We start from the raw sequence: 21,565 nt of genomic DNA on the forward strand, positions 1-21,565 counted from the left end.
GTACAAATTTACCCTTTTTTTAATTAACATTATCAAATCAAATTAGTTTTCTGGAAAATCTTTTGTTTCAAAAACATAGATACCTGAAGCACATTGACACGAATGCATTTTTCAATACCTTTTCTTTTATCTTTTTGCCAAAAATTTCAATAAATTATTTTTGTGGATGGAAAAATGACATTAGAAAGTGGTGGCCCATCAAAATCTTAATATATCCACTATTCTAAAGTCTCAGCCTCATCTTTTTATTCTAAAAAGAAGAAGAAGAAGAAGAAGCAATTCCATTGCCTGTGGTGGCTTCAGAAATTCAAAAGCATCAAGGGGAAGGGGAAGGATTGAAGACATAAACTAAAGGTGAATTGGCAGAGCAAAGATGGGCAAGTTATGTGGTGGGAGCAATAACCTTATGGCAGCAGCTCCGGCGGCTGTAGCATCATTCCATCCTCAATTCAACCCACCCACACATAAAAACTGCACTGAAACTAAGCCAAGAACTGTTAGGGTATTTGCTGCAAAATCTGGTGGATTTTCCTTTAACTCGGTACGCTGTCCCTCTTTATTTTATTTTAAATTCCCCCATTAATAACGAAGATACCTCAAATTGAACTATATATATATATACCATCAAGTTATACCTGTCAAATGCGAGCGTTTGCGATCAATGATCTTATAAGAGAAAAAGAAAACAGTGGTACTTATATAGGTATATTATATACTTCCTTTTCTTTTCTTTTCTTTTTTTTTTTTTTGTAATTTTGAGTAGTTCAAGTAGCATTTAGAGTGTAAAGGGGGGTGATATTTTGATTGTTTATGCCCGATTATTTAGAAAAATAACAGACGCATTTGTCAACTGAAGCGCCTGTAGCTCAGTGGATAGAGCGTCTGTTTCCTAAGCAGAAAGTCGTAGGTTCGACCCCTACCTGGCGCGTTTCCTTTTTTTTTTTTTTTTCCTTTACATTTTTGTTTAAATATGAATTTCCCAAAAAACATTATGAATAGCCATTTTTACAATATTTATTTTGACATGGGTTGGCAGATTCTTAAAGGGTGTAAAACTTGTGGAGGTAAAGGTGCAATAGAATGTCCAGGCTGCAAGGTACCTATCATCTAACCCAATATATATATATATATATTTGATCCCCTTAATTCCCTCTATCATCTTTCTTTCTTTTTTTTCTTCATTTAAAAAATTCAGGGCTCAGGAAAAAATAAAAAGAATGGGAACATATTCGAGCGTTGGAAGTAAGATTTTACCTTACACTAAAATGTTTTTTCACTGTAATTTTTGACACCAATTTTTGTTTATAATGTAATTTAATTTATTTTTGACACCAATTTTTGTTTATAATGTAATTTAATTTATTTCAGATGCTACGACTGTCAAGGTTTTGGGTTAAAGAGTTGCCCAAATTGTGGGCGAGGAGGGCTCACACCAGAACAAAGAGGAGAACGATAGATGTATTTTATTTATATATGCGTAATGTAATAAATAAAAAATTAAGTTATTAGTTATTTTTCATGAAAGAAAAAAGTGGAGAATATCACATAATTTGCTGTTCGATTAGGTGTTTAATTAATAATTAACATGCAAAAGAAACATAACTAATGATGATTCCAGGTACAAAGATGGCCAACTCTAGAGCTTGACTAGGTGTTTTAATAGCTACTATGGTTGTTTTGGAATTATCGTTGGTGAAGAAAAAATAAATATTTTTTTATTTTTTTATTTAATATATACATTTTTATAAAAGAAATTTTTAATTTATTTTTTTAATATTATATTTAGTTAAAATTTATTAAAAAAATTATTTCATTTAAAAAAATACAAAAAGAAAGTAAAATGGAAATGATAAAGTTAAAAGAAATATTTTAGTATTATGAAATATATTGACTTATTAATGTAGAATTTATTTAAAAATACTATTTATTTTATTAAAATTTAGTTTAACTATAATTAATTTCCTACAAATTTGATTATGTATAATTCTAAACTAATTTTTATTTCAATTAAAAAAGTATAGAAACTTTAAATTTGCAAATAATTTTCAAAAATTTTATGATTTTTAATCAAACATAATGTAAAAGAATTTACCAATTTAGAATTGGCTTAATTTATATTTTAAATTATACCTGAAATCCTACACTGAGTGTGTATATTGTATTTGGTTGAAATCCATAAAATTTATAGAATTCATTTGTAAATATAAAGTTTATGTAGTTTGAATGAAACAAAAGTTAATTTAGAATTATACAATAATCAAATTTATGTGGAATTGGTTATAACTCATCTAAATTCTAATAAAACAGATAGAATTTTTAAATGAATTCTATATTAATAAGTCAATATATTTCATAATACTAAAATATCTTTTCTAATTTTATCATTTTATTTTATTTTTTCTTTCGTATCTTTTTATTAAATGAAATAAATTTTATTAATAGATTTCAACTATAAAAATGCATTAAATTTCTTGTGTTCCAATTTGAAACTTTTTCTATTAAAAACACTTCAAAACGAATATTAATTTTTTATTTTGGACATGTAATTGTGCGATCCACTTCTTAGATTTAATTAGCCTAATTCTATAGATGAAGGTTCAAATTTTGTACCTTAAGCCTTATTATGATTGCATTGAAACCATCACACATATATTATTTTTTATTTTCTTCTATCTCTCATTTTATATCTATAACTCTTTAAAAGAATAAAATAATTAATTTATGTGCTCATTTAAAAGTCTTTTTATTTTTACTAAATAAATTTAAAATATTAAACCCATGTATCTAAATTGCTAAAAAAGTAGACATTTTTTATTTTTGTTTTTCTATACTTAAAAGCTCATTGATTTGTCAGCATGAGGTTGGAATTAATCTAGAAGTATTTCACTTTGCTATGTTGTGTGAAAAATAAAAGTCACCTTTTTCTGATGATTTTCTTAGAGCATTCAATGAAAAATCTATCTTGTTAATTATATTATGTGATTATTTTATATTTTTGGATATACTAAGCCACTAATTTGATGAATTTAATAGATTCATGAGAAGTTAAATACAATAAAAATAGATATTTTTTTATTATAAATAGAGAAAAAGACTTGGTCTCAAGTCCTCACTTCCAAGAGCAAACAGTAGGGATATAAAAAATGGATCATTAATATAATTTTTTTAATTTATTTGGTAACAAATAAAGAAAGAGTTTCAAATGAAACACTTTTTTTTTTCTTTAGAGGGTTACAAACAAAATGAGAGATAGAAGAAAATTAAAAAAAAATAAAATTGATGTTTATTTGTTATTGCAGTAGTAAAAGGCTAAGAATACAAAATGGACTTAAATGTTAAATGTTTTTAACTCATTAACATACTATTCAAGCAGTATGCTTTGTATGAGGCAGCCATTGTTTTGCTGATGCTTTTGCAGATGCAACAAATGGCTCTCATAAGAGGATGCAATGCCCATTGAGTGGTCCAATTGAGCAACACTGATAGGTACTGTAAAATGTGCTTTCTGAATTCTTTTTTTTTTTTTTTTTTTTTTTGTTTTTTGTGGTTGATTTGAGAGTTTACTTCCTCTATCACATTCTTATTATAATAATTATTTTTGGGTTGTCACAATGTTGTAGTCATTATTCTAAGTGTAAATGGAGGAGAATCTTTAGCAGGAGTGGAACTGCAAATCACGAGTGTAGCTACTATGAATACTTGATAGACTTGACCACATTGCAAATCCAAGGTTAAAGCAGTCATACCAGTACCAGGACTTGGTCTGCTATCTATAATTACTGAAAGAAGACCCAAAATACTTTCAACTGTATTTTCCACTGAACTGATTCCTTCACTAAGCTTCATGTCTAGTCCATTGATTCTACAAGACTCTTAATATTCGAAGTAAACCACTGATTCCTGGCATCAAATTTCCATTTGATTTAGTCTTCTATCTTTCCAGTTATTACACTGGTTTTTGAACTGTCTAGTGTGAAAAAATCATGGCTCGTGATTGCAAAGAAGCTATGGCGATTAAGAGGTGGTCTCTTTACATTCCTTTCTTATTCTGGTTCTTGTGTTCAATCAACTCAACCACTTGCTCGCAAAATGAGACTGGTCTACATGTTCCGATATCCTTCAAGACGCCATACAACAAGACCCTTTTCAAGTTCTGAGTTCTTGGAATGATTCCCTGCACTTCTGCTATTGGGTTGGGGTTTCATGTGGTCGCAGACATCCTGACAGGGTCGTTGCACTAAAGTTGAACTTACAAGGCTTGGTTGGATCACTTTCTCCTCATATGGGAAATCTGTCATTTCTCAGGCGCATCAATTTTCAAAATAATAGCTTACATGGCCATATCCCACAACAGATTGGTAATTTTTGCCGCCTAAAGTATATAGAACTTAGCAACAATTCATTTCAAGGTAAGATACCAACTAACTTATCTCGTTGTTCCAATATTATTTATCCAAATCTCATTAACAACAAGCTAGTGGGGAACATACCAGCCGAGCTTGGCACTTTACTAAAGCTTGGAGCTCTGGGCCTGGCCAACAATAACCTCAGAGAAACATTCCTACTTCCATTGGAAATCTATCTTCTCTTTCAGTAATTTCACTGACAGTAAATGCCTTGCAAGGAAAGATTCAGTGGAAATCTGTAGACTTTAGAACTTAAATATCTGTTATTTGGAGATAACAATCCGGATGGCCAGATTCCTCGTGGGCTCTTCAACATCTCTAGCATTGTTTATTTTTTCGTGTATTTTAACCAACTGCATGGCAGCATCCCTTCTGATATAGGTCTCACTCTTCCCAAGTTGACCTACCTTTTACTTGCATTAATAATTTCGCAGGACCTATTCCAATTTCATTGTCAAATGCTACTTCGCAAGTGTCTGCTCTAGTATGGACTTTGAAGGCAATGTCAAAGCTTTGATATATGAATTCATGGCTAATGGGAGCTTGGAGAGACAGTTGCAGATGAATTCTGCAGAACAGGGTACGCAACAAACAGAATCAGGAAAACTGAAACTAATACAAAGACTAAGCATTGCTATTGATATTGCTTATGCAATTGACTATCTTCATAACGGTAGCTCGTCAACCATAATACATGGTGATCTAAAGCCAGGTACTGTTCTTTTGGATGAGGAGATGACTGCCCATATTGGAGATTTTGGCTTGGCCAAGATTGTGTCCTCAACTTCTGGTAAGATTCAATAGTATCAAAGCAATTCTATAGCAATCAGGGGAACTATCGGCTATGTCGCTCCTGGTACACTTTTCTCCTTCAGATATAGTTGAAAATTTGCATTTGCAGGAAAGGAGACAAAAAAAGAAAAGTTCTATATGCCTTTCCATCTTATAATTTCTCAAAATATCTTATGCTAGATAACTCATAATTAGTACTCTTATCAATTTGCAGAATATGGCATGGGTGGCAGTGCTTCTACAGAGGGAGATGTATATAGCTATGGGATTCTGTTACTAGAGATGTTTACTAGAAATAAACCAGCTGATGAACCATTTAAAGATGGGCTCAGCCTTCATACTCTTGTCGAGAGATCTTTGCCTTATGGACATTGTGAATCCAACCATTCAATCAGAAGATGAAGGAGTGAACTTCAAAGACTGCACCATCTCTGCACTGAGAATTGGAGTAGCATGATCCAGGGAACAACCTGAAGAAAGAATGAACATACAGGCAGTAATAAGTGATTTGCAAAAGATCAAGGGCTCTTATCAGAAGGAAATGTTGACCCAAGAGCGAAGAAATGCATACCGGAGTGGAGGCGCAAGCACATCTTGCTTTAAATGACTTATTTTTCCAATTACAATTACTAATCAGGTAGTGTCTGTTTGGATAATTTGCTTTTTTCTTTTCTTTTCTCTACTATCTACCGTAATTCTATTTCTAGTTTTATAAGAGGTATCAGATTTAGGAGACTATGAATTTGATCACTCATTTCTGTGAACTTACAGTTCCCCAAACAAGTTCAAATTACAAACAAACTGAAATCATTTACCTAGAATATGCTATATAATATCAGGAGTGATTCTTCAATAAGACATCTGACTTCTGTTAGCCTTCTGATAAATGTATGATCTAGCAAAAATCAAGAAGGCAAAGAATCCTACTGCACTAAGTCCAGCAAGTAACCAGTAGAAATAATCAAGATGTGCCCTATTAAGATTACTGGAAAACCAACTCTCTTGGACACCTCTAGCTGTTGCTCTGTCAATGACAGACACAAGAAAGCTGCTCAGAAAGCTTCCTACACCTATCACACTGAGGTAGACTGAGAGGCCCACACTTCTCAGACCATCTGGAAACTGATCATAAAAGAATTCTTGAAGGCCAATAAGGGTAAACACATCAGCAACACCACATAGTACATACTGAGGAACCAACCACCAAATACTCATTGGAATCACTGCGTCTGGCAGGTCAATCATCCCATGTTCTTTAGCAATTTCAAGTCTTTTTTGCTCAACTAGAGCTGCAGTTACCATAGAAAGAGCAGATATAGACATCCCAGCTCCGATTCTCTGAAGCATTGTAATTCCAGATGGACTCCTAGTTAACAACCTAACCAGAGGGACCAAAATTCTGTCATAAATAGGAATGAAAATAACAATTGCCAAACCGATAAAGGATTGAATTGAAGCAGCTGGAATCTGGAAACCTTGGAAAATTTTTCTGTCCATTGTAACTCCTTGCTTTGTGAAGAAAGTTGTGGTTTGTGCATACACAATTGTATACACCAAGCTTGTAGTCCATATAGGAATGAGCCTCAGCAATGCCTTTTTTCCTTCAACATCACTGACAAAGCATGCCTCTTGATCTCCCACTGAACCATCTGATGCTTGCAATGATTTGTTCAGAAACCTTCCATGATAGAAAAATCACTCCGTTAGAGAAATTTGTAATCAGAAATGTAAATGGACAGTGATTTCGATCAGTAAGTTCTTTCTGAATCACAAAAGAATATTCTAAAAACAGTCTCTTACTTGAATCTTTCAGAACTTTGATCAACCAGATAAGCTTCCTCCTCTGCAGCTATTCGGAAAGAAGTATTTCGCCAATTCCTGACAGCTCTAACAATTAATTGACCGAACCGAATAAAAGGGTTCTTCTCATTTCTTTTTATATTATACCTATAAGTTCTGCTACCAAGCAAGAGAACAAGCAGTCCAACAAGCATCACAATGCAGGGTATTCCAAATCCAAGAACCCAGTTAAGATTTTCTTGGATGTATACTACCACCATAAGTGTTACAATAATGCCTGCAGATAAGCTAAAGAACCACCAATTGAAAAATGAGCTCTTTGCTATGCTCTCGTTTGGGTGTTTTCCATCAAATTGGTCAGCTCCAAAAGCTTGTACACAAGGCTTATGTCCACCTTGTCCAATAGCAACTAAATATAGAGAGAAGAAGAACAAGATTACGTGGTACCAAGGAGGAGAACATGATGTTCCAGTTTTTGTTGTTTTGCAGTCATGAGCATCAAGAGAAGTCAGTGCAGCTGATAGAGTCAACATCCCTAAACCCTGTGAAGCACTTTCAGACTACGTGAACAGGAAGCTTATTAACATTGGCAGTTGACAATAAAATGCTAACATGAACATTTCCCTGCTATCTATTTGCTTCAAATCCTAAATTAATATTTTCTTGTTTAGTTTCCTAATTTTGTTGAAACAAATCATCTTTACATAACCACTGGAATTCTACCATGAATACTCTTTTCATCTAAATTTTATAAAAAAGATGTACATAATAATGCTAAACTGACCCAGAACAATAGTGACTCCCATGAGATAACCTGAACTAAATACTAGTAAAAAAACAAAATTTGACAATTCCAATTTCAAAGTTTTAGAAAATGTGATTGGTATAAATAGACGAATAAGATGTGGAAAAATAGAGTATTGGTAGGTCAAGTTTAAGTTATCCCTTGCATAACATTTTGTTTTAAGGCAAGATTTCATCTTTGGTCCCTATATTTTTCAATTGAATTTACTTAAACATTACATTAATAAATCTCTATAATTTTATTTTTGTTAAAATTTTTAGGGTCTTTTATTTTTTTTTTAAACTCTTTTTAGGGTCTTTTATTAGAAGCTGAATATATTTATCAACAAAATAATATATAAATTTTTAAGGATCAATGAACTAAAATTAAAAAATCCAGAGATTTTTTAAAAAATTTAAAATTCATAAAAATGTAATAAACTAAATTAGATGGATTCAGTATCTTGTTGGCATGATTTTATTTTACTCATTCATAATAAAAATATTTATATATACGCTCTTAATAAAAAGATTTAAAAATAACAAGAAAAAATATAAAATCTTATCAAAATGCAATGGATCATTAAAAATTAACTAAAATAAACCAAAAAGAAAACACATTAATGAAATAAGTTTTCCTTGTTTTAATATTAAAATATAGCCTGTGATCCACGAATGTCTTATCTCTTGAAATAATTTGATGAACAATGTCAAAAGCTTGCATTAGTAGACAAGTGAGGCCAAAAAATATCAAATCACATCACATCACCTGGATTTTCTGTTGAGATCGTCCTCCATTTCTTTATTAGCAAAATCAGATCAATTAACAATTTTGATAATCAAACCAAGAGTATCATGATACTAACCAAGATGTAGACAAGTGAGGCCAAAATGATAGTAAGATATCGGCCAAGAAAAAAATCAGCAACGACACCTCCGAGGAGGGGCAAAAGGGCGGCGACGCCTGACCATGTGTTCACACTCTCAGCTGCGGCTGCCGTGGACTGTCCAAGTGAACCTGTCAGGTATGTTATAAGATTGGAGGATATCCCATAATATGCAAACCTCTCCGCCACCTCCACAGCTACAGCAACAACGATTATTATTTTAGCTCATTTCTGTAACTCTTGTTTCCTGGATATATATATATATATTCCAAGAAGATTAATGGAGAACTTCGTGTATGTACCTGTAATGAAAGATGCTGATCGCCAACCGCCGGAGATTGATCGATGAACAGGACGGCCTTCGTAGTCGACGGACCCATCGACTGTGTCTTGTTGAATTAATGGAGTAGGAATACTGCTGCTGGTTGAGAGATTATTGGAGATTGTCATTTTCTTTGGCTCAGGCCAAGTGATCACGTAGTCTTGTTTTTAAAAGGTGTAATATTACTATTAGGAATAAGTATATTAAAACAAAAAATTTGTCATGCAGTTTAGCTTTTTTGAATTTAAAGGATTGTATTTCTTTTTGTTGACAAAGTACTATGTGTGATTTAATTTTTTATATTAATTCTATTATTTTATAAATTAATAATATAAATTTAGAGCTTAAAAATTTAAAAATTATTGTTTGATCATCGAATCAATCTCATCAAATTAATAATTTTAATAATTTTTAAATTGTAATTTGACTGTTAAATAAAAAATTATGAGTTGTTAAACTCTAAACTCATATAAAATGACACAAACAATATGATAATAATACGTTAATTAAAATAAAAATAATTAAGTCCTTGCAATCGAAATTTTTTAATGATGAGATATAATATGGTACTTTCTTTTTATATTTATCTCTATAACTTTTAAAACAGTAATACTATATGATATTTTTTTATACTTATTCCTATGATTTTTAACATTTTATATGATTAAATTTTGAAAAAAATCAAAAAATATGCTTGTAAGTTAGCATATTTAACTTTAAGTATGCATTCTTCTTCTTCTTTTTGTGATAAATCAATATTCTTGATTATGTCGATTAGTTAGAGATAGTGTTTTATTATAACACTGTAAATTTCTGCTAACGTAGCTTAATTTATCCGAGGTGGCACTTATAGAATAGAACTATTTAATTATAATGAAATATTATTTTTTACAAATGAATAAAAGCATGTATATTAATTTATTATGATTATTAAGCACATATTTAAAACTAAAATTACGTAAGTGCCATCAAGCATGATTTTAGATTTTTTTTAAGATACAGTACAAGTGAAACATTAGAAAGTTACGAGTATTTAAATATTAAAAAATTTTCAAATATATGTTAAATTAAATCAAAAATTAAAATATTAAATCGACTAATCGATTCAAGTTCATAGCATAAACATTTAGCCTGAAAAAAATACATACTTAAAGTTAAAATGCACAAAATCTTATAACTGTTTTCTAAATTTAGTTTGGTTTAAATCCTAACGCAACTTATAATTAGGAGGAACACATCATATTTTAATTTTATTTTATATCTTTATTTTTGTTAGAATTTTTATATACTTGTGGCCTTCATAAATATCATTTTCCCTTCCTTTTATTGGCACCCTTTGCCCATTCATACACAAACAACATGAACGTGGCTTGAAGAGTTGAGATTTGAAGGTTGAGTGTTAATTAAGGATGAGAGTGAGTCCAATGAGATGGGATTTGAGTTTGGACAGCTCTAATTCTTATGGAATTAATGGATTTAGAAGAGCAAAATACGGTTCGTTCACCTTATTATATTCTCCTACATATAATAGGACACATAACAGATTGTTCAAAGTTTGGTAAAATGTTGAAGCAAGCAGCATTCAGAGTTTCTCCTGACTTCTTATTAGTAATTTAATATTTTATTACATTATATAGTTCTAATACATTAATAATTTTATAATTGTTTCAGAAACTCAAAAAATTATGATAATTATTTGTACCGTATAAAATATTTAAAAATAATTATTAAATTTTACATTCACCAATCTAATCTAACGATAAATACATATCTTAATTTAATATGATAATAAATATATATTTTAATTTTAACTCTCAAGTTACAGTCATCTTCCCATGTAACTAAAAACAAAAATGGCTACTAGATTTCTAGGAAGTTTAATTTTGTGACAACAAATGTAGGTAGGCATGGAGTAGAGTTTGTTCCCTTTACACTATAGTTTAAAAAAAAAAAAAAATTCCTTTGTTAAAAATACAAGAATCCCAATTTCTGCTCACAATTTGTAACTTAGACTTTAAGTGGAGATTTTTGTATAAGAACAGATCTATCTTCCAACTCCACTTCTATAAATATAAGATGTAGCAAAAATCCAAAAGGCCATGAATCCCATTATACTAAGTCCAGCAAGTAGCCAGTAGAAATAATCAAGATGCCCTCTGTTTAGATTATTAGAGAACCAGCTTTCTTGCCCATCTCTATCTGTTGCTTTGTCAATGACAGACACAAGAAAGCTACTTAAAAAGTTTCCTAAACCAATCACACTGAGATAGAGTGAAAGGCCTACACTTCTCAAATCCTCAGGAACCTGATCGTAGAAAAATTCTTGAAGGCCAACAATGGTGAACACATCAGCAACGCCACATAACACATACTGGGGAACTAACCACCAGATACTCATTGGAATTATTGTGTTCGGATGATCAACCAACCCATTTTCTTCAGCGGTCTGCAGTCTTTTTCGCTCAACTAGTGCTGCAGTTACCATGGAAAGAGTTGATATGAACATCCCAGTTCCGATTCTTTGAAGCATTGTAATTCCGTATGAGTTTCCAGCTATATGTCTTGCCAGAGGAACAAAAATGCGGTCATAGATTGGAATGAGAAGAATAATTGCTATGCCAATAAAGGATTGCAGTGAAGCAGCTGGAATTTGAAAGCCTGGAAAAACTGTTCTGTCCATTGTAACTCCTTGTTTTGTGAAGAAAGTTGTAGTCTGTGCAAACACAATCGCATACACCAAGCTTGTAGCCCATATTGGAATAAGCCTAAACAGTGCCTTTGTTTCTTCAACATCGGTGGCACTGCAGGCTCCTTGATGTTCAATTGCATCATCTGGTATTATCAGTGCTTGGTTCAGGAATCTTCCATGGCAGAAAAGATCAATGCATTAATCGAAATTCTTATATGTAAAAGTAAATCAAGGACTAGTTTTAATTGAAGCAAGAAAAGCCTCTTTAATTACTTGAATTGCTCACAAGTTTGATCAAACAGGTAAGATTCCTCCCCTGTAGCAATGCCTGAAGAAGTATTTGCCCGATTCCTGACTGCTCTAACAATAACCTGACCGATTCGCATGAATGGTTTTTTCTCATTCTGACTGATGCTATACCTATAAGTTGTACTTCCAAGCAAGAAAATAAGCAATGCAGCTAGCATCACAATGCAGGGGATTCCAAATCCAAGAACCCAGTTAAGATTTTCTTGGATGTAGACAACAACCACAAGTGTTAAGGTAATGCCTACAGATAAGCTAAAATACCACCAATTGAAAAATGAGCTCTTTGCTATACTTTCCCTTGGATCTTTTCCATCAAATTGATCAGCTCCGAAAGCTAGAACACAAGGCTTGTGTCCACCTTGTCCAACAGCAACTAAATATAGAGAGAAGAAGAACAAGATTACTTGGTACCAAGGAGGAGAACATGATTTGCCATCAAGAGAAGTTGATGCAGCTGATAGCGTCAACAACCCCAGTCCCTGTTAGACATTTCCTATCCAAGTTTCATCAGAGTATTGAAATAATGGGAGGTCATAATACAACGCTAAAATAAACCATTGGAATAGATATTTTCATTTTTAATTTTCAATTTTTTTCTCATTTCAAAGTTTTCTTAATTTTTTATTTTTTAATCTAAAAATAAAAAAAAATCAAAATTAAGTTAAGAGACATTGTAAAGAAAACAAAATGTGTTAGTTTAAATATATGTAATAAGAAGTAACAATGGAACTACCACTACACGATTACGTATTTTCTAAACAAAAAATATCAGAATAATACTCATGCATAAATATGAATATTTGAAAATATTTTTCTTTTTTTAGTTGTAATATTATATTTTTAAATATGAAATTATTTTTACTTGGAGAATTTTTTTAAATTTTTTAAAAGAATTATGTTTCTAAAATATTTATAAAATTTTCAAAATTATTTTATAAAAAAAATAATATTTAAATAATATTAAAATACAAAAAATAGATTTTAAATAAATAAAGTACAAATTTCTTATTTTCATTTAAAAACAAATGCCAGTTATATAAAGAAAAATATAAAAAATATGTCAGAATTTTTTAAGAAAATTTAAATTTTATCTATAATTTTAAAAATATAAAAATTATTTTATTTTCATTTAGAAAATAAACAAGTAAATATAAAATTCTAGATATTTTTTTATTTTTTATTTAAAAGATTTTCTAAAAAGCTAACCTAATTTTTTATAAATAAACGCCCTTTAGTTGTTGAAAGTTTTGCTTTTAATATAAATATTTGACGCCGTGATACACGAGGATGGAATAGATAATTAACCAATTAACATTCAAAAGAAAATCACCGTTAAATCGATTTTAATTTTGTAATTAATCAGAAGAACCATAAACACTACTTTACGCAAAGATTACTGACCAGTACATAGATTACAGAAGAAACAATGATAGTACAGTAGCGTCCAAGAAAAGAGTCGGCGATGGCCGCTCCCAGAAGCGGCAGAAGGGTGGCTGTGCCTGACCATGTATTCACATTCTCAGCCGCGGTCGCCGTCGACTGGCCAAGGTAACCGGTTAAGTAGGTTATGAGGTTGGAAGATATCCCAGAATAAGCAAACCTTTCTGCAACCTCCACAGCTGCGTACGACAAATACACACATAAAAGATTGTTTTAGCTCATCATTATGCTTCTTGATTCTTGATCCTTGAACGTATATATGTGGGTTCCAAAGAAAATTAAGCTCTGGCTTACCTATAATGAAAGATGATGATCTCCACCCGCCAGAGCTTGATCGGTGGGCCGGCCGCCCGTTGTAGTCTACTGATCCGTCAACTTTGTCTTCCAATAATGGAGTGGAAGCAGAAGCAGAAGCAGAAGCAGCTGCAGTAGTGTTAGTATTAGTAGTAGAGATTGCCATTGGCTTTCAAAATTCAGACCAGTTCTTGGCGCAAATTATATTTATATACAAGATTTCTTAAGCTCGTGCTGAAAGATCATAGGGTTGACTTCTTTTCCCAATCTTTAACTTGTTCAGATTCATAAATAAAAATACCCATAAAAATCACTAAATAGTTTTTAATTTAGTAAGCATATCTAAAATTTTAATATTTTATTATTTTTTTTAGAAGAATTAATAGTGTATTCCTCTATAATAAATTTTCAGAATGTTTTTTAACAGAATCAAATCCCTAATTAAAAAAAAAAAAAGTAGTTTCTCTTATCTATTGGATTCAGTCTTTTAAATAAAATCACCAATTTATGTTAAAATAAATTAATAAAAAAATATGCAGATATTTATAATCTAATAAAATATAAAATAAAAGTAGTATCTAATATAGTAAATTACTTAATACTCCTCTTATTTTAACAATAAATACTAATCTAATAAATGAGATGATGATGTTTACTTTTTTTAAAAAAAAAAATTCAAACTAATGATGTAATTGAAATTTTTTATATCAACATAGATTAAAACAAAAATGATATTTCTAATGTCTTCAATCTAGACATTTTTATAAAAATTTATTATTACTGAATTAATATAATAGTTAAATAATAATAATAGTTGAAACTAATAAAGATATGTCGATAAATAAATTATCCACTAAATATAAAATAACAAAATTTATATAAAATAAAATATTAAAATAAATACTAAGAAAAATATAGCTTAACGTATTTAATCTCATGTTCAGCAATTAAATAGTTAAACTTAAAAAATAAAATAAAAAATAAAAACTTTTTTCAGATCGACAATATTTTTAAGGTATGAAGTCAATTTTCACTTCTTAGAAGTCTTATTGATCCTCAAATAATACTAAAAATCTATAACTAAATACTGAATAGAGAGTAGTGTGTCTGGTCTCCAATACTCATCTTAATAAGTAGAAATTCCTTTTGCAGAGTCTTCTTAATTATCCATAATTAAATAACTAATATAAATCCTTAAATATAAAAGGACTAATTTGTCCTGTTGTGTTATGTAATTTTCAACTCGGTCTGTAAAATAGCTAATCCACGAATCTTGATCTTGGATCTTGAATCTTGACACAAACACGTCCAATTAATTTTTTTTAATATTTCGCTTATAATTTTCTTTTTGGCTAATATTATATGAAAATAGACAATTAAACTAAAGTAAGATAAAAGCACATACTTTTATTGTATTATATATATATATATATATATATATATATATATATATATATATGGATCTCATATATTATATTTATATTTACTAATTAAATAATAATTTTAATTTTCATATATATGATTTTGATTATATTTCAAATACTAAATTAATTAAAATGTTAGTTCTTTAATTATATAATGATATCTTCTTGTAATAGTATATTAGTCATACTTATAGTTATTTTGAGAAAAAGAAGATTTTATCAGAAAATGAATGGGTACAAATATTTACTATAAAATTGCTTCGAAAGTTTTTAAGAGAGAAATCCAATGGAACAATACGTCACAAAGAAAAATGTTTATAATTTATAAATTAAGATATAAATAATTTTATAACATATGTGTTCAATTTTTATATATAATATATATTCCATATAAGTATTTTGCTGATATATAATTTTTATTTTTATTATATTATTAATATATTAATTAATAAATAAATGTTTGGTTAAATGATAACTGAATTTAATTAATATTATTAATATTATATTTAATTAACAGATTTGTAATTATATAATAATATTTAATCTTAGAAGATAGCATTTCAATAAGTAGTTTTATGGATAACTAATAGTCAAATAATAAACATCTTAAAATAATTTTATATTTACAGTATTGATATAATTTTTAATATTAAAATTTTATTGAAAAATACATTTAAAATATTTTAAATTTTTATTATTTTAAAAAATGTGATAAATACTTAAAAAGAATTAAAATTTTATCAATTTTTTTTATAAATTACATCACTCTGAACTTACACATAATATATTGATCATCTCACTTCAACAAGTGATGAGCATAATCGGATCTTGCTCCTCTGCAATTTCTGGCACCATATTCTAGGTGTGCCATGGGGGAATATTTCCACGATAATAGAATGCACGCATTAATAATCTATGATGAACTTAGTAAACAGGTCGTGGCATATGGACAAATGTCATTATTATGGTGATGCTCGTAGAGATCAGAAAGAACACCAACGGCGAAAGCACTCTGTTGGGCCGACACTGACACTGAAAGACGAAAGCTAAGGGAAAAGTGTAAAAGTTGAACTTGCTACTCCTTGATTTCATATAAACAACTGAGTGCCTTCTGCTCTTTTTGGTCTTCTCTTTCCGTGTCTATTGATCTCCTACCCACTCATCACTCACATGTCGGCCGCATACAATAAGCTGAGATGCGACGAGGTTGGAAAAGAACAATACGATGTTGAGGGATGGGCTGCTCGCCCTACTTTAGTAAAGGCTTAACCTCGAGATCGCCTAGGGGGATTTTGAGGTAAACCCATCTTCAGAATAATAAAAAAATGAGAATCGAAGGATATTCTTTGCACTGAACATGCGACGACGATTTGATATCTAGTGGTAAAGTGCGCACATCCAGTTGGAAAGTTTAGTTGATGCCTGCCTTGCAATTTTGGTCCATGCAATGAGACTAAGTCTTATTATTTTCTTTCTTGGGCATTTATTTCTTCCTGCATAGCATATTTATCCTTAGTTTCAGTCAAGCTTCATCCTGGTCATGGATAGATCATCTTGGTCGTTACACCATTCGTGCAGGTCGTTACTTATACAACAAGGAATTTCGCTATCTTAGGACAGTTAAAGTTACTGCTGCTGTTTACCAGTTTTACTCTAATCCGGTTGAGGTGGTTTTCGTTTACCAGTGCGTAGGTGGTCTAAGTTCCTATGACCGAGTCTTACTGGAAATCCTTATTAAGTTAAGAATCGCAAAAGGTATGGTATCCCAAGTGGGAGGAATAAGCGCAATAACCATCGAGTCACGACATTAAAAGGCAATGCCCAATTGAATCAATAGATGCGATGCGGGAAGAAAATGATCAATAGCAAAAGCGGGAAGAGATACCATGGATGAGAGATATTTGTCTTGTTTAAGCTTCCTTATGTTAACATGAACAAATTCTTCTATGAGGGCCTCTCTAGAAGAAGAAGAGTGAATTGATAGAAATAGAAAAACGGCTTTAAAGAGTTCTCACTTCTAGATATGGGTTTCAACTCTAAGGTTCCATGAAAGGTTCCTGCCCATCTAGGGGACTAGATCATTCCTTGAGCTTCAAAGCCATACCACTAATTCCGAAAAAGATTACTAGCCTCCATTTTTTTATAAAAATTTTGATTAAAAGGATATACATAGATATCTTTTTTGGTATCATTAATATTCCAAGATTACTCGAATCCATTTACGATTCTGAGTTTCCAGACACATCGCACTTCCGGTTGCGTCGAGGCTGCCACTCGATCCTAAGACGGATCAAAGAAGAGTGGGGAACCTCTCGCTGGTTTTTATGGAAGAATCGAAACACATCGAAAATGGTACCAGCCGTACTTAATAATATAAGGATTTGGTAGAAATATGTAAAATTGATCCTCAAAAAAAGATTATTCCAGAATAAATAGGCAATAGTTAGGAGAGGTGCGCCATCGGCGAGCAGCGAAAATAGAAGAGATGTCCGTTAAGGTCGGTTTTATGAAAGCAAGCGGCAACATGATTATGTACTTAGTATGGGAACAGACCCAAATAAGAAGATAATTGATCACACAGAATCGTAGAATCATTGAATAAGTCTTCATGTGACGAAGTCAGATCGAAAGTGACATAATATACCTCCTCTGAACCCTCAACAATAGAATGTGTGTGTTCCTCGTAGGGATTATGCCTTTATTTGGTCATGCTGCTATGATGTAACGTGCAGTCATCCCGAGGCAGCAGGATGTATGGTGTAGGGCCCCTTATTTTATATATTTCGAGTCGGGAATAGAGCAGTGGCTTATTCGGCGCTATATCACAATTTATTCATTCTTATATTATTATTTATAATTAAAATAATAACAACAATCATAGATTTGACTAAATTATCTATATATTATAAAGCAGCCAGCATAGTAAAAGGAAAAAATAATATATTACGGATGCATAAGTTCCTACTCGTAAGAAATATATATTTTATATGAAATATAATAAGACGTGCGGCGAGTTTTAATTAATTGAAATTTAATTTTTTTTTTAAAAAAAATAAATATATTAACTTAAATCAAAACGTAAAAGAAAATCTGGGACAACACAATCCTAGACCATAGGATCTAACCAAGAATCACAAGCTCCAGCAACTATATGAGCTGATTGATTCACAAATCACCTTACAAATGATAGTCTAACCTCACTTATCTCATTGATTAAGCCCAAACAATTCTCAAAGATCAAGCCACTAGTGGGAAACATGAACCTATGAATATTGCAGAGCTTGATGAACCACAAAAGCAACCATTTCAACAATCACTCTCCTCCAGCCTCTATTTTTAATCCAACTTAAAGCCTTTGTTACACCTAAGGCTTCTGCCAAAACCGTTATAACAACCATACACAGTGGCAGACCGAGCAGCAACAGAAGTACCATTACTTAATCTAGCCACCATACCAGAACCAGTCTTACCCCTTATATTGAGAGTATTTGCATCCATATTAACTTCAATCCAATCGGCAGTAGGTGTACTCCATATAATAACACCATTCCCACCATTGTTGAACCTGATCCGAAACAAATTGCATACTCCCCACCGATTGCCACATATGAAATTGAACACCTTCAAAATAAGCCACTTGCCTCGAACAAAGATGTTTAGCATTCCACACCAAATCATTACGAGATCTCCATAAAGCCCAACATAACATCAAAGCTAACTGCACTTGTTTAGCACCAATTTAGTAAAAACTAATACTAACCATCAGTTGAAAGAGGAAACTTATGCAACATCGAGATTTACATCTAAAAGAGTCCAACAAGCATACACAAATGGACATATGACCAGAATATGTAAAATTGTCTCCATTCCATGAATGCAAACAAGACGACGAGGAAAAACCTGCACATGTCAAGAGGAAACTTGACAGCAGTTGGCAAACAACCCGGAGAGACTCCCCAAACCATATCTTTAACCTTGGGAGGAACCTTACAACACCATATCTTTCTCGTTATATCCTCATTTCCATCATCATAATTTATAACAATTACGAACAGAAAAAAGAAAACCCTCCGCCATTGAACTTCCAAAAGAACATATCTTCTGTAACCTTTGTACGAATACATTTTTAAAATCGATAGAACAGGATTTATTTTTTCCAATTAAAGTCTGTCAAAAGAATTGTTAAAAAGTAGATTGAAACCCAATCAACAAAATTACGACTCAAGATCTCCAAATAGAACCACCAAAAACAACCTGCAACGAAAAAAATAATAAAATAGAGTTCTATTTTTTTTCCAAACAATCTGACAAAGCAAAATAGGCCATAAAACTCCCAAAATAAAGCAACTAGTAACAGCAAGCAAGGAGCTAAAGAATAATAAAAGAAATTAAATTTATTGGAATATAAATCTAATTAAATGAAAATATTCATGCTTCCATAATAGATAAAGTCCATTTACTTTTTGGACGAATTTGAAAATATAATTTCTTTGAGGTCGCCTAACAAGTTCGATTTGGTCCGAAAATTATAAAATAAAGTATTTTAATTTTTATATGAGAGGCCGAGCTCGGTCAAAATTTAGACCTGTATAATTCGATCGGGTTGAACTCAGATTTAAACTTGAAAATTTCAACTTCAATCAAACCTAGTTTGAACCGACCAGCCCGAGATTTGATCGGATCTATGGAAGATACCATTCTTGATACTTTTTATTTAATTATATATTATTTAATGTTTTGGCTCCAAAATAAGCACATTCAAAGTTTTACACAAATATTAAATCATACAGATTAACATATTATAGTTTTTTGATTCTGGAATCTAATATTAAATTATGAAAGAAGATTTTAATTTAAACTAGACATACTAAAATATAATTCAGATAAATGAAAAAAATATCATCTCGTAAATGAATACCAAAAAGTTTGAGAACATATATCATTAACGAATTTTAATCTCTGAGAGCTTGAATATTACCATATATTTAAACAAAAATAAAAAATAAAAAAACAATTCTTTAAATGTGCTTTGATAAGATGATAAAGTTTTAAAAAACTATAGATTTCTTTTTTGAAAGGATAAAATATGTTATTCACCATTGCCATCTCTAAACTCGTGACTTGAGAGATACTTGGCCGTGAGCCTCCCAACTAAACGTTTGTGATTCAAACTCATATTTAATAAAAAAAAAAAAAAAAGTCTTATTCATACTCATGAAAATGCTTTGTTATTATGATTATTTATTTTTTCACATAAAACAATAATTTTTCAAAATTTACTATTTGTGTGTAAATTATAATATTATGTATTTATTAATATCACATATATTATTTATTATTATTATTATTATTATTATTATATAAAAATGTAATATACAATTAAAATAAGATAATAGAGTATATTTTATTATGTATTATTTTAATTATTATAATTTAAATTATTTTATGTTTAATTATTTTTAATATATTAATGTCTTGTTTTATCTTAATTCCATATGAATATATTAATTCCTTATTAACAATAAAATAAGAAATATACCCTCACTAAATAAGAAATTCATACCATTAAATAAATAAATTGACAGAGAAAAGTCTAATAATTGACCCGCCGTTCTGGTGTAAAGTTTATATTCTTTTACTTAGAAACTAGTTCTTTTTAGCAGTTTTAGTTAGAAATAGCTTGGCGCTGCTTTTTGGACGAAAATCATTTTATATAAATAATTCTTATAAAAAAAATGAAAAAAAAATTAAATAATTAAATAATTAAAAACAAAATTATACAAATTTTTCTACAAGAACTAAATTAAATTTATAATTTAAAGAAATAAATTAATTATATTAAAATAATTCTTATGATCACATGATATGGAAGAACATTCAAATTAATCAAGTGTTTGAGAATAAAATCATAAATTCTTTATTGTCAATTGATTTTTTTTGGAATAATTAATATATCTTTTTAACACTCACATTATCATTATTTTATAATTGCTTTCCTATTTGTTCACTTTATTTAGCTATTCAACTTAATAATTTGTTATCTATTTAACAAATTAAATTAATTTTATATTTATTTTAATAAATAAAAATAAAATAATTTTTTTATTAATGAAAAGGTAAATCCCTTTTACATATGCAAATGTTATAATTTAAGATTTATTGTTTTAATTTCAATTTTGAAAATATTTATTACGTATATAATAATTTTTTTTATTTTTAACAATTTTGTACTTTTACAATTATTTATATAAAAAATAAAATCTATATGAAATTGTTAAAAATAAAAAATATTGTTACTCATATAATAAAATATCTTTAAAATTAATCGTTAGTAAATAAATTAATTTTATTTTTATTTATTAAATAAATTAAAATGAATTTAACTTATTAAATAGATAATAAGTTATTAAGTTGAAAAA

At 30.1% G+C, this 21,565-nt stretch overlaps 4 protein-coding genes and 1 non-coding gene across 9 annotated transcripts; 3 read left to right on the forward strand and 2 right to left on the reverse strand.

Annotated features, from left to right (window-relative positions):
• Window positions 1–229: 229 nt before the first annotated feature.
• Window positions 230–1,559, forward strand: LOC107261466. Its single transcript, XM_015720927.3, has 4 exons — window positions 230–541; window positions 1,037–1,096; window positions 1,196–1,242; window positions 1,369–1,559. Exons 1-4 carry the CDS (start codon window positions 374–376, stop codon window positions 1,454–1,456), a joined length of 363 nt encoding a protein of 120 aa, XP_015576413.1. The 5' UTR covers window positions 230–373; the 3' UTR covers window positions 1,457–1,559.
• Window positions 856–928, forward strand: TRNAR-CCU. Its single transcript has one exon. It is a non-coding gene; the product is annotated as a tRNA-Arg (tRNA).
• A 1,933-nt stretch (window positions 1,560–3,492) lies between the features above and the next one.
• LOC112535291 (probable LRR receptor-like serine/threonine-protein kinase At3g47570) lies at window positions 3,493–5,600 on the forward strand. Of its 2 annotated transcripts, none has more exons than XR_007214679.1 (2): window positions 3,493–5,262; window positions 5,413–5,552. XR_007214679.1 is itself a non-coding variant. In XM_025157823.2 (2 exons), the coding sequence occupies exons 1-2, from the start codon at window positions 4,893–4,895 to the stop codon at window positions 5,598–5,600; spliced, it is 492 nt and encodes a 163-aa protein (XP_025013591.2). The 2 variants fall into 2 exon arrangements, 1 of the variants encoding a protein (XP_025013591.2); XM_025157823.2 differs by having other exon boundaries at window positions 4,893–5,196; window positions 5,413–5,600.
• On the reverse strand, window positions 5,319–9,282 carry LOC8281638 (protein NRT1/ PTR FAMILY 5.10). Of its 4 annotated transcripts, none has more exons than XM_048370646.1 (5): window positions 8,971–9,281; window positions 8,648–8,865; window positions 6,999–7,558; window positions 6,014–6,876; window positions 5,319–5,668 (listed from the first exon to the last, which is right to left on the reverse strand). In XM_048370646.1, exons 1-4 carry the CDS (start codon window positions 9,116–9,118, stop codon window positions 6,048–6,050), a joined length of 1,755 nt encoding a protein of 584 aa, XP_048226603.1. In that variant the 5' UTR covers window positions 9,119–9,281; the 3' UTR covers window positions 5,319–5,668; window positions 6,014–6,047. The 4 variants fall into 4 exon arrangements, with proteins under 4 accessions (XP_048226603.1, XP_025013590.2, XP_048226605.1 ...); XM_025157822.2 differs by lacking the exon at window positions 5,319–5,668 and having other exon boundaries at window positions 5,925–6,876; window positions 6,999–7,076; window positions 7,146–7,558; window positions 8,971–9,282; XM_048370648.1 differs by lacking the exon at window positions 5,319–5,668 and having other exon boundaries at window positions 5,925–6,876; window positions 8,648–8,799; window positions 8,971–9,282.
• A 1,562-nt stretch (window positions 9,283–10,844) lies between these two features.
• LOC112535293 (protein NRT1/ PTR FAMILY 5.10-like) lies at window positions 10,845–14,085 on the reverse strand. The gene is made up of 4 exons (XM_025157830.2): window positions 13,723–14,085; window positions 13,390–13,607; window positions 11,953–12,467; window positions 10,845–11,851 (listed from the first exon to the last, which is right to left on the reverse strand). Exons 1-4 carry the CDS (start codon window positions 13,886–13,888, stop codon window positions 11,035–11,037), a joined length of 1,716 nt encoding a protein of 571 aa, XP_025013598.2. The 5' UTR covers window positions 13,889–14,085; the 3' UTR covers window positions 10,845–11,034.
• Between the last annotated feature and the right edge of the window lie 7,480 nt (window positions 14,086–21,565).

The sequence above is a fragment of the Ricinus communis genome, chromosome 2, assembly GCF_019578655.1.
Source record: "Ricinus communis isolate WT05 ecotype wild-type chromosome 2, ASM1957865v1, whole genome shotgun sequence".
NCBI lineage: Eukaryota > Viridiplantae > Streptophyta > Magnoliopsida > Malpighiales > Euphorbiaceae > Ricinus > Ricinus communis.